This window comes from Hydra viridissima, unplaced genomic scaffold, assembly GCF_058129835.1.
Source record: "Hydra viridissima isolate aposymbiotic clone 2 unplaced genomic scaffold, HvirCarnegie_v1 scaffold_4, whole genome shotgun sequence".
NCBI lineage: Eukaryota > Metazoa > Cnidaria > Hydrozoa > Anthoathecata > Hydridae > Hydra > Hydra viridissima.
In genome coordinates this window covers 14,493,743-14,509,502 of record NW_028324303.1, presented here as the reverse complement: position 1 = coordinate 14,509,502, position 15,760 = coordinate 14,493,743, and the positions used below count along the sequence as shown (strand labels likewise).

The 15,760-nt window shown below is 28.2% G+C and overlaps 1 protein-coding gene across 1 annotated transcript; it reads right to left on the bottom strand.

Moving 5' to 3' along the window:
* Window positions 1-4,114: 4,114 nt before the first annotated feature.
* Window positions 4,115-11,156, bottom strand: LOC145183502 (CDC42 small effector protein 2-A-like). The gene is made up of 5 exons (XM_090085561.1): window positions 9,038-11,156; window positions 8,265-8,318; window positions 6,378-6,422; window positions 5,556-5,740; window positions 4,115-4,912 (listed from the first exon to the last, which is right to left on the bottom strand). The coding sequence occupies exons 1-4, from the start codon at window positions 9,089-9,091 to the stop codon at window positions 5,570-5,572; spliced, it is 324 nt and encodes a 107-aa protein (XP_089941687.1). The 5' UTR covers window positions 9,092-11,156; the 3' UTR covers window positions 4,115-4,912; window positions 5,556-5,569.
* Between the last annotated feature and the right edge of the window lie 4,604 nt (window positions 11,157-15,760).

Sequence of the window (15,760 nt, the reverse complement as noted above, 5' to 3'; positions counted from 1 at the left end):
TGAAAAATACTTTATTTATTAATACGTTGTAGACCACTCTCTAATTAATGTTTTTTTTTTATCATAGGTAGTGTAAGCATGGGAATGAATTCTTCGATTAATATCCTAGGATAATAAACTTAAGATTAGCATCCTAGTCGAGAATACCATGGATGCATCATTTATTAATTATGAAGAGAACTTGTGCATGTAAATGAAAGATGTAGTTTTTATTTAAAGTTTAAATGAGCCTCCAGTAAAGGTTTAAGCTTCCATTAAGATTAAATTTTATTCTGTGATTTCAGTAAACAAAACTAAACTGAATTAACAAATGTACCAGTGTATGTTAGACTATCTTTCTCTAGTAGGAAATCAAATACTTTTTTGATTTGATTTTACTTTTGACTTTTATTAAGCTGTCCTTACGATTTCATAAACCCTCATTAAGTTATTATTAATATGAGAAAGACGTTCATATTTAATACTCCTTAAGTACAGCGGGTCTCAATTGGGTGGGACGAAGCTCCTTTGTTAAATCAAACAAATATATGCGTGCTTGATTTTTACAACTGTAATATCATGAACAAGCGTTTAGTATCTTTTTTTAAAAGACGATTTTTTCATGCAATAGCAAAACAAACAAGCACCATTTACTACGACAAAAATAACTTTAAAAAAAGTTGATTGCAAAACTGTGTTTCTCTACTCAATAATCTTATCTCATTTGCGATGAAGGATTGAGACGAGTTAATCATTTTCAATTGCTGTGGATGGTTCCGCCAATTGTTGGAGCCGGTATTCGCATTCATTACTCGGACAGAGTACTCGAGTAACCGAGCTATTCCAATTTTATATCAAAAATTTTGAATTGAAAGTTTTATAATTAATATTAGAGTAAAAAGTAATAAACAAAAAAATTATAAAAATTTATAAATATATGAAAAATTTAAATATTTATTACAGCTTTAAATATATATAATACTTCATTATACATTTTTTAAATTCAAAAGCAATTTTTATTATTTAATTCTTAATTTAATATGAGTTTGCAAAACAAAAATTTTTATTAAACACTGCAGTGCTTGTTAAGGTTAACCAAATATGTTAATATTGACCGGCTTTTAAATGAGTCAGTCAAGGTTCTGGGTGAAGCTTTTGAGAAAGATCCTATTTTGTTGTTTACTACACAACGCACCAAATAAGTCAAGAGCAGCACAAGCAATTAAAACAGTTCACCTTAAAAAAACTCATTTAACTTGTCTTGCTTCTGGTTTACACAGAATAAGCGAGGCATATACGAAGTTTTTTTTTTTTTTATGTTTACCTTAGGTTGATGTGGAGACAATAAATGAGCTGCTCAAATATAAATGATATTTATATATATGCAACTATGATACATACAACTGATATATATAACTATGATATACATAATTATGACTTTGGTATATATAACTTATATAATAGCTATATTTATAACTATGATATAGAACAATATAAAAAATGAGTTTTTGCTTTTGTAATGTGTTATCAAAAACTATATCATTTATCAGATCATTAATTATTTATTTATTAGATTTAAAGAGCATTTTTTTTTTTTTTTTTCAAGTGAAGAAACTTGTTTTTTAAGAGCTTATTTTAAGACTTAGAACGGTCGCCATGCAAGTCGTAATTATTTTATCGAACTAAGAATGGAGAGCAACTCATGTTAAAATGTAAGAGGTGAAGCGTTTAAGGTGGAAATGTAAAAGATCAAGACTGTTTTCAATTGCTCGAATAAAAGATTTAAGGTCATTTGAGACTGCATAGTTGTAGAATCTATAACAAAGTAACCTTTAGGAAGATGGTATGATCAAGTTTGTAGCATATTGTTTAGAGAGCGTAAGTGATTTGCTTTAGAACTACTGCTATAAACCACTCGTACTAGTTATTCTTACTATAATTTCACGCATACACTTACACATACATACTTCACGCATTACTTCCCTATCTAGAAATATAGTGAGCTTGTCTATATCAGGAATTATATTTTGAAGCACTATTAACGATCTCTTCTTATTCTTATATATAAAAAAAAAAAAAAACATTTCATTATAATATAGACAAGCGTATAATTTTGACGACACTTACTTAATAAAAAAATAATCAGATAATTTGTACAAAGTGAGTACATAATTTTTATTGTTAAACTTTTAATTTTATTTTTTAAACAGAACCAGACGCTGTAAGTTCTCAGTATTCTCTACGATTACTGAGATGAACGACTACGAACGTACAGTAGCGTAGCTAAAAGTTTCGGGCTCATAGGCAAGATCCCCTGAGGGGCCCCCTTAAGATAAATTTATTTTATAAAAAAATAAATTTACCTTAAGGTAAATTTTTCATTTTCAAACCTTATCATTTTTAATATATAACTAGTGTGCACACTAGTAATTTACTAAAAATGAAATAATGCAATAGTGCTTGGTTACCTTCGGTAATAAGAAAAAAATATATATGTATATTAATATACATATGACTAAATAAACAACGTAGAAGTTCACAAATAGAAAAAACGATGACTTAATTAAACACAAATCTATACTCTTTAAAGATTCTCATTGAACTACAAAAGTTTATAAATATTTTAGCGCAAAATATTACAAACGTTACTTAGATAACAAAAATTCAAATTAGAAAAAAAAAAAATTGCCAGCTCTATTGCAAATTTCAACATCTCAATTTCGATTTATGAATTTTGAGTAATGTCGACGTTTAGGCCCTTTTTCGACGGGCCCTTAGGCTGTGCCTACGCTTGCTATAGGGTAGCTACGCGCCTGCGAATGTAGTAATAGTAAACTTAATGCCTAGCCTTTCGATGCAATTTGATGTTAACAAAATTTTATGTCCAAAACGGTCTTTAAAAGTATTACCCTAGTTATCAGGCCGCTGTTTGACATTCAAGAATTGAGCTAAGCTAGTTATGCTTTGTAATTAAGTCCAAATTTTTGATTAAATAAAAATTGTTCCAGATTCTAATATATTAGTTCCATTTTTGTAGCGTTGGGCATTAGATTAACTATTCAAATTTAACCAGTTTAATTTTTTTTTTTTTTTTTTTTTATCTAAATAAAGATCAGAGTCTGGTTTTTCCCAAGGAGCTTATTTTCTTGATACTTGCAAAAAAATTTTTTAGATGTCTTCCTTTTTTTTTGTAAGTGCAACAAGATCAAAAAGCGGAAATATATTTGAAAAGAGCACATATTAGCATTTAATAAAGATTATTTTAAACATCTATTGTAAGAAACATTTGCAATATGGATTCAAATTATTTTGTCTCTTTTTTAGTTGTGATCCATTAAGAGCTTTTTTCTAAGGAAATCAGATAATCAATGCTGGATTAAGGAGAGTGGGAAAAGTAATTCTATTGGGCCCCCTTACCTCCCACTACATTTAAAAATAACGATCGATTTAATTATAAAATTTTGCTTTCAAGCTTTATTTAAAGGGAAACTTTTCTAGGTTTTACAACAGCAAAGTCGAAATAATTTCGTGAAAAACTGACGCCTTGTAAAAGAGTTTTTTCAATTGTTTTTAAACTAAACTTATTGAAGCGATCATATAATGTCAAAGATTGAAGATCACTCTTATATTCATTGAAGCGATCATTTAACGTCAAGGATTGAAGATCACTCTTAAATTTGTCATTTTTGAAAATGCTCACTCTGCACTAAATTTAGTATAATTTTCTTAAGACTGCATTAGAAGTTCGTAGCAACGTGCTAACACGATTCAATCTAAGAAGAGAACAATGTAAATGGATATTGAGTTATGTAGCACAACATATAAGAACCATCCCTTTCGTTTTTATTAGTTTAAAAACCAATATGGCTCAAGTATTGTACATCTAACTGCCTCGGACCAGAAAATTCGACCATTCGTTATTTGCAAACTAATTTATTTTGTGGAAAAACTATAAATGGAAACTACTAGCGCATTAATTCTCAACAGACTGTTATTTGATACTTGGAATAAAGACGTCTGTAAAAAAGTGTTTTAGTCCCAATATTACAATGAAAATCCCAAGGCTTTTGGTCACCAGATAAAAAAAGCTAACTGAATAACAGACGAAACCAATTTAGTGGATAAAAATACCACATTCTAAATTGTGAATCATTTATTTCTACAATATTATAAAAACGAACCCGTGCAAAAACGAAACGACAAAATAAAAGAGAAAAATTTACACAAATCAACATATAAAATAAAACGTGACAAAAAATATATCAAACATAGAAAGTCAGCAGGATTTGTTAGTAAAATTATTAACAGTTGATATGCTGACATAAAGATAAACAATAATGCTTTGCTAACTTTAGTTTTCAATTACAAGGCTGGAATAAAATAAACTATATTTAAAAATTATCAAATTTAACAGTATCGGTATAATTACAAAAAAAAAAAAAAAAAAAAAAAAAACATACGCGACAGCTATAAACATTTAGCCTCGGTAACGTCCCGCCCCCCCTCCCTACCCCGTTTTAACGCTTGAAAATATCAGAGATGGTATCCCATGTATAACTTAACTAAGACATACCATTTTAAACGCGTCATAATAGAACGACAAAAGAATTAAGAAGCATACTCTTTTACGAAATTATACAACTTAAATGTTCAAAAATTATTATAGGGCGATTCTTATATATTTCTAATTAAGAATAGTCCGTGAGTAGTACAAATCATTTAGTTCAAAAAAGAAAGTTGCTTAGAATACTACTTAAATGAAAAAGTTGAATTTGAAACGTAAAAATGAAATTTTGTCAACACTCGCTTCTTATTGATTAGCCAAGTCACACATGGGATTTTTAAAATATTAAAAATAAACATCTTATCAAAAACAATGTCAAATAGACAAAAAAAATCTGCTTTTCTATCACTAAGTTGAATTTGAAGTGACCTAGTGAAAAAAACAAAAGTAACAAAGTTAAATTTCACTTACAAACCATAAGAACTATAACAAATACAAAGAACCCACAGATTTATAAAAAGGTGTAAAAGAATTCAGCAGAATTAAAAAATATTGGATCTAATTTTTTTTTATAATATCTTTTGTGTTAAATTTTTTTCATTAACTAAAATTGATGGAAATCTATTGACATAAATTGTAAATTGACAAATTATAAATTCTGAATTTCGCCCCTGAAGAGCAGGATTGTAGTGAGCAAGAAAATTACACAAAGCTATATTTTCAAAAAGTTTTTAAGATTGCAATTCGAATGTCATTTTCCTATGGAATTGTTAATCAAAATTATTTTATAATACAAGCATTTACATAGAAAAGAATTTTTATTATGAGTACATAACAAACTTTTTTGATAAAAATATTACAGCTACTTTTTCAATATCATTTTCTCAAAACCACCATCTTGCTCTCAAGAAATTATTTGTTTCTTAAACATATCATATGAATTTAACAAAAATGCAAAAAAGTTTGTTAACAGAAAACTAAAAACTATGATTTATTCAACTTTGCTTAGTGGCAAAAGAAAAACAAAACAAAAAAACAAATTAAAGAATTAAACAATAAAATGTTATCTTACTGCAAACAAAAATGTCAAGAACTATTTGTGAGTTCTTCCGTCCTATGGTCATGCATTGTAAATTTTATTTGGTTAGGTGATGTTTTATTTAAATTAGATGAATTTGGTGGACTGTTACTATTTGATAATGGTAGATGCTGTTCGTAGCCACCTTTAGATTGCATAGAGTTTTGAACTTGATGAACCTTAGAAAAATAATTTAAAAAAAATACAACTAACACGCTACAAATTTAAATTGGTAAGTTCATCAGCAACTTAAGTTTTATGACTCCCGATTCCAGATCAAAAGAACATGATAAATCAGCTCCATTAAAGTTGGCAAAAAAAACCTTTTTACTTATTGATATTTTCTTAATTCTTAAAAGAAACTTTAGAAAAATTATTGTTTATGCAACATAATAAATCTCCTGCAAAAATTGACAGCAATTTTTAACAGAAACCCTTTTACTATAAACTAGAGATGATGCTCAACCTAGTTACAGCAATCTACCTGTTGATTGCAATGTCATATAGACCCACCATTTTGTCCCTATTTCAATAATACCTAACAAATAGCAATCAAAAAAAATTGAAAGTAGATATCCACAACTCCCAAGTATTATCAAATAGATCAACAATAAAAAAAGTTGAGCACCACTGAACTAGAGCATGACAACAGACTGAAAGTAAAAGATTTTTAAAGTAATTTTAGAAATGGTATTATCTATAAGAATAAATTTTAATTCAAGAGATTTTTTGTTTACATAATTATTTCAATAATTTCAGCAGAACTTAACTAATATTGTCTAAAATAAAACAAATATAAAAAATTGGAAAACTTACATCAAAGCCAGCAGCAACTTCACCTGAACCTATGTGCCCAGTATGCTATAAAATAATATTTTATTAAAATTAAATAGCATTTTACTAAATTTAATGCAGAAAAAAATCAGATTTTTAAGCTATGCTTAGTTTTCCTACACTAACTTTACTAATGATTAAAAAAACCCTCCTAAAATGCAGTTATCAATGCAATTATTATTTCAATGTGGAGAGATGAGAGGTACAACAGCGACAAATATGATAATATGAAAATTGGTATTTTTAGCAATTCAACTGAATAAAATGATTATGCTATTATTATTATTTTTTTCAAATGCTACAATTTCAGAAACAGAAATTATTACAATCAAAAAATCTAGAAGATAAATCTTGAAAATGAATACTACATATTAATAAACATCCCATAAATAACATCCCGTAAACTGTTAGCTAATGAAGGATTCTGCTTACTGCTTGCAAAAAAATATCACAGGAATTAATTATTATACAATATAACTATCTTACATACAAAACTGTTTATTAACAACTTATTACACAATTATACCAAGTGGGACTCACCCATTAAAGATAATTTACTTTGAAGAAACTTACATACCCAAAAGTTCTCCAGGTAATCTAATTATCAATTATTGCAGGAAGTAAAAATGTCATTTTTAGGTGTATCATTCTTATTCTCAAATTATTTTAAATTAAGATTACATTGAAGTTATATGAACAAGAAGTTTTATAAAGGCAATTTAATCTTTTTTTCTTTCCATTTTTACAAAAGTGATCTGAATATCTGCAAATTTGATACTTTGTAATTATGAAGCTTGAAAAAAAAATAATTCAGAAATTCGAACTTTGTAATTACAAAGTTTCTCAAAGTTTGATTACAAAGTTTTTCAAAATTTAAGAATTACTTCAATGTGCTATGAATTACAGTGATGTAAAAGTACAGTGCCTATTTTGTATAAAATGGAACAACTTATGTGCAGAAGTTTGTGTATTGGTATGTTATAGTATTATTAAATCTTAACTAATAGTAGAGTAGATATCTAAACTTTAACTAATAGTGAAGTAAATCATCTAAAAACAACAAGTTGCAGTTTGAAGATGGAAGTTTGCAGCTCCTGATAAAAAAAAAGTTCTAATTTGTAGACTAAAAGTCTGAAATATTTTTTTTCATTGGTACTCACTTTTGACATAAAATGATTATCTTTAAAATAATCAATTTATGTAATATATAATTAAAGACCTCAGAACACATTTTTGTCGAAATGAAAATAAAAATTGTTTATACTTCTATTATATTCTTTGTACTAAATAAGTATGAACAACAAAAAAAAAGTGACTAAATAAAAGTTATTTTTTTTACCAATTTGTTTTCTATAATTATTAACTTTTACCAAATAAATTTTGTTTTCAAACTCTATTTTCTAAAAACGATTATTTGATAACTTAAGTACTTTTAGTACAAAGGTCTTTAATTCAATTTGATTGAAAAAATCTTATGCAGCATTTTATATGGCCAAATGCATTTAAAATCCAAATGAAATATCAGTTATTTTTTGTGTACTTTTAATGAATTTATATGATAAATAAATAAACAATAAAAATGCACATACAGATATGTATGTATATTTGTATGCATATTTGTATATATATATGTATGTATGTATGTATGTATGTATGTATGTATGTATGTATGTATGTATGTATGTATGTATGTATGTATGTATGTATGTATTTATGTATGTATGTATGCATGCATAATACCCTTTTCAAAGGAAATTAATCAATTACTAAGCTTTGCAAATATTAGTGGAAAAGTAAACATAAAAGCATTTCATTTCAACATTTCAAATTAACCTTATTGAAAAGAAACTTTAATGCATTATATAATACCTGAAAATTTGTTGGTAATCCTATCTGTGTTCTATCAATTTTCGGCCTTCTTCTCTATAATATTTAATCAAGACAAAAATTTATTTAAAATTTTTAAAAAATTTTATAAAATAAAAAAAACCAAGTAACAATCAAAAATACATCTAAATCTTTATATAAAAAAAGACCATATAACAATCATTTGTGTTTAGTTTTTTATTTGAAAACATTGTAGCAATTCTGCAAACATAAAAGTTTGAAGCATGTTATACAAAATTTTATAAAAAACCAATATAAATACTTTAAATGAAGAGAATTATTTAACTCTTTTTTTTATGCTAAAAAACATAACTGCAATACATGGGTTTATTTTTTTAAATTTGTTGTGTTTGTTTTTAAATTAAAAAATTAAACCCATGTAATGCAGTTATGTTTTAACAAAATATTTCTTTAAAAAGTTGATAATCAATAATAAAGATAAAAACTAACTAAAACACCACAATAAGTTGAATGATAATAGTGTTATAAGTGTAGTTTTTTCAGTAGATTTTTCAGCTTAGCTAATTTCAGTTACTACCCTCTAATATTATATTCATTTATTAATAATTAGTAATGGGATGACTCTCTTTAAAATAATTATTTTATAAAATTGAATTAATATCATTTATTAAAATACTTAGTAACATTATTAACATTATACACAAATTAAAAAAGTACCTACTAATAATTCAATAAACTGTAGATAGTATTAAATAACACTTGAGCACTTCCACCAAAACTTAAATCTTACTTACAGGAGGTGGCTGCTCATCCACACAACAAGGAAAACAAAGTAGAGCTAAACTCATTATCTATCTGCATGAAATACTTAAATTATAAATTTGAATTGTTCGCCCTCTTCATATCGCATATGGACAATTTTTCAGCCATCATGGAGTTGGGCCATTCTAGCATAAAAACAACGACCGTTACACTTCAAAAATCGTTCGTTAAAATATGAAAATAGCACCAGAGAAAATAATTATCTTGATCTTCAATCGCAAGCTAAAGTTGCTGTGCGTCAAAGATCAATTACGAAAACGCAACCTATTCAGTTCAAAGAATAAATATGAATGACTATATACTTCGCAGTAATTCAAGTTTGACTTTCAACTCTGCAGTTAAATCGCGATAAGTCAAATTTTTTTGAATTATTTGCTCTAATCTTGATCTGAGAGGGAAGCATATATCGGTAATCAAAAGGCTTGAACGTCCGAAATCTTTTTTTTTTTTTTTTCTCCGATTTCAAACTTTATAAAAATTTGTTGTTATAGAAAAAAAGTTAAAGGATATTCGAACTGACCACTTATTAAAATTTATTTTCACGTTAGAACCATTTTTTAAAGAGGCAATACTCACAACCTCCTACAAAAATATCCAGTTTTTGAATTTGAAGAGCGTTTTTTCAAAAGGGATAAAAGTCACATTTTTTTCAAATTATTTTCAAAATGTTTTCAAACTGCAAACTCCACATCTTTTGAAAGAAATTCAAAATGTTTCTCTCAAAACATGTGGAGTTTGAAACAAGTTTTCATTTTTATTTTTGTAAGCAGTAATTTAATGAGGTTTTTAAAACAAATTTATTTTACTATTTAAATTTTTTTCTCTTTTTTTTTAACACAAGAAGGCTCAAGGTGGACCAACTGATCCAAACACAATTTTGACCCTTTGCCGAATCCAAAACATCTATCTTGGAAAAATTAATGTTATGACTAATTGATATGTTATGACTAATATTACTAACTGAATATGTGAGAATAATATGTGAGAGGTTTTTTAAAAAAAGTCAAAGTTTGTCAAACTTTTTTTGGGAAAAATTATTTCGAATGATTCAATGTTCCTAAGTAAAGTTTATTTGAATAGACTTTTAAAAAAATGACGTAATATAAATCCTAGAGCACTCTTAATACTTTGATCACATTTTGATACATGAAAAGTGAAAACCCCCAACAGGGCTTTCATCTTTTTGTAAAAATTTAATATTCATACGCACGCCAGAGAAAAATTAAATTCCTGACAGTAACCGAGTTCCAGTCACATTTTGAATTTAGTATTTCTGTCTTGAGATCAGTATTATGCTTATGAACGTGACTTTTTGGCTCAACAAGTATCATTTTAGATGAAATTGATTGCGTTGACATCCACTTTGAAGATATGAAATATGTATAGCGTGTTTTAGCCGCCAACCCTTTCAGATTCTTATGAAATGTGAGATTGGTTGCAGTTTTCAGGAAAGCTTTACCTAATGGACTCAAGCAATCATTGTATCTCACTTGTGGTGACCTAGTATTAAGTTAGTCACCTTTTCATGTTTCTTATTCAACTTTAATCGCCAATCTGTCAAATAAGGAAGCCACAGTCTTGATCCTGAGTTTCAACGCTGATGCAGATAAACATAAAGTTGGACAATTTGGGAAGAGGGACATCATGTTGGTGCAGCAAAAAATTTCAAAAACACCTTGAGGGGCTCACAAATTCATTTCATAAATTTGTGAAACTCAGCCAGCTTGAAATGCTGTTAATTGCCTGGAGCACTTTCTAAGAAAAACCATGCAAATCACTTTTCTGTTTTGCTCATGATTTCTGGCAACGTTCGGCATTTGATGGTTTGATTTAAAATAAAAATAAGTGTTTAGCAAAAAATGACGACCTTAAAAGACAACCAAAGAAAATGGTCTCAAGGATAGTTAAAAAAGTAAAAAATTTAGTACATACATCTAATGAGGCATATGAGTCACAATTTAAAAAAGAGAAAAAAAAAAAAAAAAACTCAAAAAAGAGAAGGAAAAAGAAAACCGTAAAAACAAAAAAGCAAGAAAACTTAAAAAAAAGCTAGTAAAAGCTCAAGCTAATCAGAGAAAAAAAATCTTAAAATAAAAATGTGCAAAGAAAGTCTAAAACAGGTGATTTTTTAAAATAATATTCACCAGATGACAATTAAGAACTTAATCTATTTTTGATGTTTGGTTAACTTTAGGTGATTTCAGAATATTATGTGGCATAAACACAGTTGTGCCAGTTTTCAAGCTTTTTTGTGAGAACGCTGCTTTGTTTCATAAATAAAAAGAACTGAACTGAAACTGTTCGTTTTTTTCTGCTTCTTTATCAGACTGGCTTTCAGCTTCTTTGTTTCATGGTTTTTGACACAACAGCAAGGAAGTTTATTTTCTTTTCTGTAAGAAATTTAAAAATATCAAAAACTGTTTTACTTATTATTCATAATGTAGCTGCGGTTTGTAAAGTTTTAACTGATGACTAATTCAATTTTTTTCTCATGCTCTTATTTTAAATATTTTTTAATTGCCATCCCCTGCAATGAGGGGATTTTTTTTATACTGGCTGCAATTAGGTTAATATCAAATGCGCTTGGTTAAAATTTAGTCAAATTGGCTGTATTTTAGCCAAATTCGTAGCTTTTTGTTTTCTGTGTTTGCCAAGGAAATTTTCATTTATGAAAACGATTAAAATTATGTCTTCAACGCAAAAAGTATACTCTTTCTAACATTATATCATTGTCTTAAATATTTATTTCAACATTTTTAGAAAATAAATTGTAAAGATATGGAAAAAACTACAATCGATGTTGTTTGATATCGGAAATACGTTTAATACAAACTGGGAAAGCATAAGTGTTCATTAAAAGACTTTTTTTCTCGATCTTCAACCTCACCGGCTAAAAGTATGCTGAAGATAAGATCTCGTGTGATTTTGATAAAATAACGATCAATGATTTTAATCAAACAAATAAAACTTTGGTCAACCATCAACGAGAGGTTTAAGTCCCATCTTTTAGAAAATGTTATTTAACCTCACAAAAATGCTGAAATACCAAAATTAGACTGAAATATTAGCTAAAGATTTTGTTTTAAGTATGTCTAAGATAGAGTTAATTAAATTGCTGAATCAAAAGTTGTTTTAAATCAAAGTTCGACCCTCGCCCCACCTCTATTTACTATCTGAGTTAAGATATATATGTCCTTCGCATCTCTAGCACCTCAAAAAAAAAAAACCATGAACTATTTTACATCCACTTTCTTTTCCTTTTTGATTTTGTTTTCTAATGGTCTTATTACTGCTTCAGTTATTTTTGAAAAATATTGTCCTTTTTTTTTTAAAAAAAAAGAGCTATGAAAGTCAGGCTCTACAGAATACACGCTTCGCACTTTAATCTTCCTATTGCAAATAAGTAATAGTTTTCTAATCTCTGATTGGAAATGTTTTTTTTTTGTCTTTTTTTTTTTAGAATCATAGCCATTCATCTATAAGAAACTAATCTTCTAGTTTTTGCCCTGTTCCATACTCTGAAAAAAATCTGTGATATTCCAGAAAAAAAGTGGTTTCTTATTCGCATACAATAATTTAAACTTTAGCTGCTCTTTCTGTAATTAATACTTGATCGATGCTTTGATATTTTTGTTTGGTTGATGGATTTGGTTGGTTTTTTTGTATGTTAAACCATACTTTGATGAGATTTTAGATTTCTCTCTTTTATTAAAGAGAGGAAAATTTTTTACTCTAAGTTTGAGCAGAGAATTTTTAACAAACTCTTCAATCAGCTTTTTTTGTGTTTCATAAAAAGACCAGACATCTGTTCTTAGATTTGTTAACGCAACATTGAACTTTGTGTAAAAAATTTATGTAAGACTCGAAATCCATACTGTTTTGGTTTTTGTTTATATTTTGGTTTCCAGTTTCTCTCTAATTTTACAACATTTAGTTCAGGCAGAAGATTCTTTTCGCTTCCATACTGTAAAACACTTCATTTATACTGGCTAAAAAAGTCCACCATTGAAATGGTCATTTATTCATTTATCATTTGGTCATTTATCTCCAACATTTTGTCAGAAGCCTCCATTTTCGCCTGTGTCTTTTTAATTGATTTAACTTTACAAATTTCAGAAGAAAAACACTTTGTTTAATTCTTCATTGTACAGCTTCTGGAAAAAGCTTGAAAAAAAATTTTCATGTCAAGATGGTATAAGAAAGAACTATTTGTACTTTTAATTCATAGTATAATTCAAAAACTATTAACTAATCATTTGAAGAAATTCAAAGAAGAAAATATAAAATGCAATTTTGTAGCTTTGTTGAAACTCAATGTTCTTAGCTAACACCAGTAATGAAATCTGAACAACAAACAATTGTTAAGGACGTTCATGAATTTGAAATGAGAAAATACGCCGAACAGTTTCATTGTTACCATACAGCGTCCCAATTAATATCGTTCGATTTCATCAAGTAGTGAAGTTGCATTTCCCACTCCAAAAACTACCATATCGCTTCCTTTGTTGATGTATTTGCAAAGGTATTTCATCCTCATTTCGGCCATTCAATGGAATAGGCCCTGAAATCATCCCAAAACCATGATGTTTGACAATGAAACCGTCGTTTGACATCCGTTATTTGACAATGAAATCCGTTCAAGTTTTGATGAAAACACGTACAATAATATCATGGCAACCCGAAGACAATTGTCTAGACATCAGCAATTCTTTAAATTCATCCCACTTAGGATTGCATGTGAAGGTTATGAAAAAATCTGGACGGCCGTATGCACGAACAGAAGTCATAGCATCTTGTACATATTCATGTAAGTGCCGTGGACTTCCTGTGACTGTAGCTGACAGTATGACCATTTTTCCCAGTTTATTGGGATTGCCATCGGTAGCAATTGCGTTGCGTAAATGATTATGCTCTTCTGAGTATAGTTTGGCCACATTCAATCGAATGAAGAGAAGTCTTTTGGTCTCGATTTTTGCATACATATCGACAATGTGTTAATGGAACAATTGTCGACATTTCAAAATGTGATTGTCTTGCTTTTCATGAATAATAATTCATGGCACTTATTTTCCTATAAGTCTACTCATGTGTTTGTGGATTTTGATGTTAATAACCATCTTCTTGGCAGAATAAAATCGAATGTTGGAATGCATCGTATGAGCGATAACTTGCTCTCTTTTTTTTTTTCGTACGGGTTTGAGCGATGCGTACTCAATCGGCTTGTAATCTTTAATTCTCCTTCTTTTTTCTTTTAAGAAGAACGGGCTTGAACTCAGCAAGAAGCAGCTTGTACTCAAACAGCTTCAAATCTTGTTTCCGTTGCTGATCTGCTACTTAAGCTCGTAATGCCTTTTTCTTTTGTGCTTTAGATAAAGATCGACCGTTCAATTTTCGTTTGGAGGGCATAACTCTCGAAAATGCTCACAAATTCACTGCAAATGAATAAAGGGAAAAGTTTAATAGTTGAAAGATAAAAAAAAAAGATTTTTAATTTAAAAAAATTTTATTCCAGAAATTATTGCGGGAGCTTACTCAACAACTTGCCAAATTTTCATGGCAATTAGATGAATAGTGTAGCAATGCATAAAAAAGACAAACATTCGTTTTTTTATATATAGATTTGGCAATGTGCTTTGATGATTAAACAGAAGAAGTGAAGAAATAAGATGCAACCATCTAAAGTTTCAAAATTGATAAAAATTTTCGTTCTTAAAGGTGAAGTTTTAACTTTTATTCATCGCTTATTATTGGCTCTTACAAAATTTCGTCATACCTTTTTATATATCTTTGCAATGAAAAAATTTCGTCATACTTTTTTATATATCTTTGCATTGAAAAAATTTCGTCATACCTTTTTATATATCTTTGCATTGAAAAAATTTTAATAAGACTGTTCCATAGGTATGAATTTTGCCATTATAAGAACAAACAAAAACCAAACAAATCTAAAAGAAGTTTTTATCCTCATTAGGAGAAGAATGGCATCTTCCCATTGGCAAATCTCTCCCTCCTTTTTAAGTTCTTAGCGAAACTTCAGAGAAAAACAAAGTTTTGGTTGACCAAGACACTTCATCATCTAAATGAATTATGCAACTCCCATGATGATCCCAAAACAGAGCCAACCAAAGAACATTCAAACAATCCTATCAATTAGAACTGTTATAACATGGGGTTTATTCAGCAGGTAAAACTTTGATTTCATTGATTTCTCAATTTCTAAATATCATAATTCTAAAGGTAAACTTCACCAAGTATATAAAGATTAATTTAGATTTCATTAAGAGATGACACGAAAAAAATAATATTGGATTCAAGTTCTGCAACGAGTCATAGCAGTATCAGGCATCGTTGAGGTTTGTACGTTTTATATAAACGATTTATTTAGATGGAATATAAAAAAATACACTAGTCTTACGTCATAATAAAATTCTAAAATCCTTTTAAAAAATTTTTACTTATCATAGGATTACCGTGGATCTGATGAAAAACTAAAATCTTATGTAGGGGCCAAATGGTCAAAAATACAATGAGGCCAAGTGATAGCTAAAAAGACTCTGTTTATTACATGTGTAAATGGTTAATATATATAATTTCTTTAAAAGAAATTGTGGAGTTAAGAAATTTGTTGCTGAGATCGAAAATTATTTTGTTTATGGTCACTTTGGAGACAGTGTATATGATATATAAAAAAGTCC

What these genes read in the sequence shown, in the direction of transcription:
- LOC145183502 (XM_090085561.1), bottom strand. Translation starts at nt 9,091, where the DNA reads ATGAGTTTAGCTCTACTTTGTTTTCCTTGTTGTGTGGATGAGCAGCCA. An exon ending in TGGATGAGCAGCCACCTCCT is followed by an intron (nt 8,319 to 9,037) that starts GTAAGTAAGATT and finishes TAAATATTATAG; the next exon opens with AGAAGAAGGCCGAAAATTGA. An exon ending in AAGTTGCTGCTGGCTTTGAT is followed by an intron (nt 5,741 to 6,377) that starts GTAAGTTTTCCA and finishes TATTTTTCTAAG; the next exon opens with GTTCATCAAGTTCAAAACTC.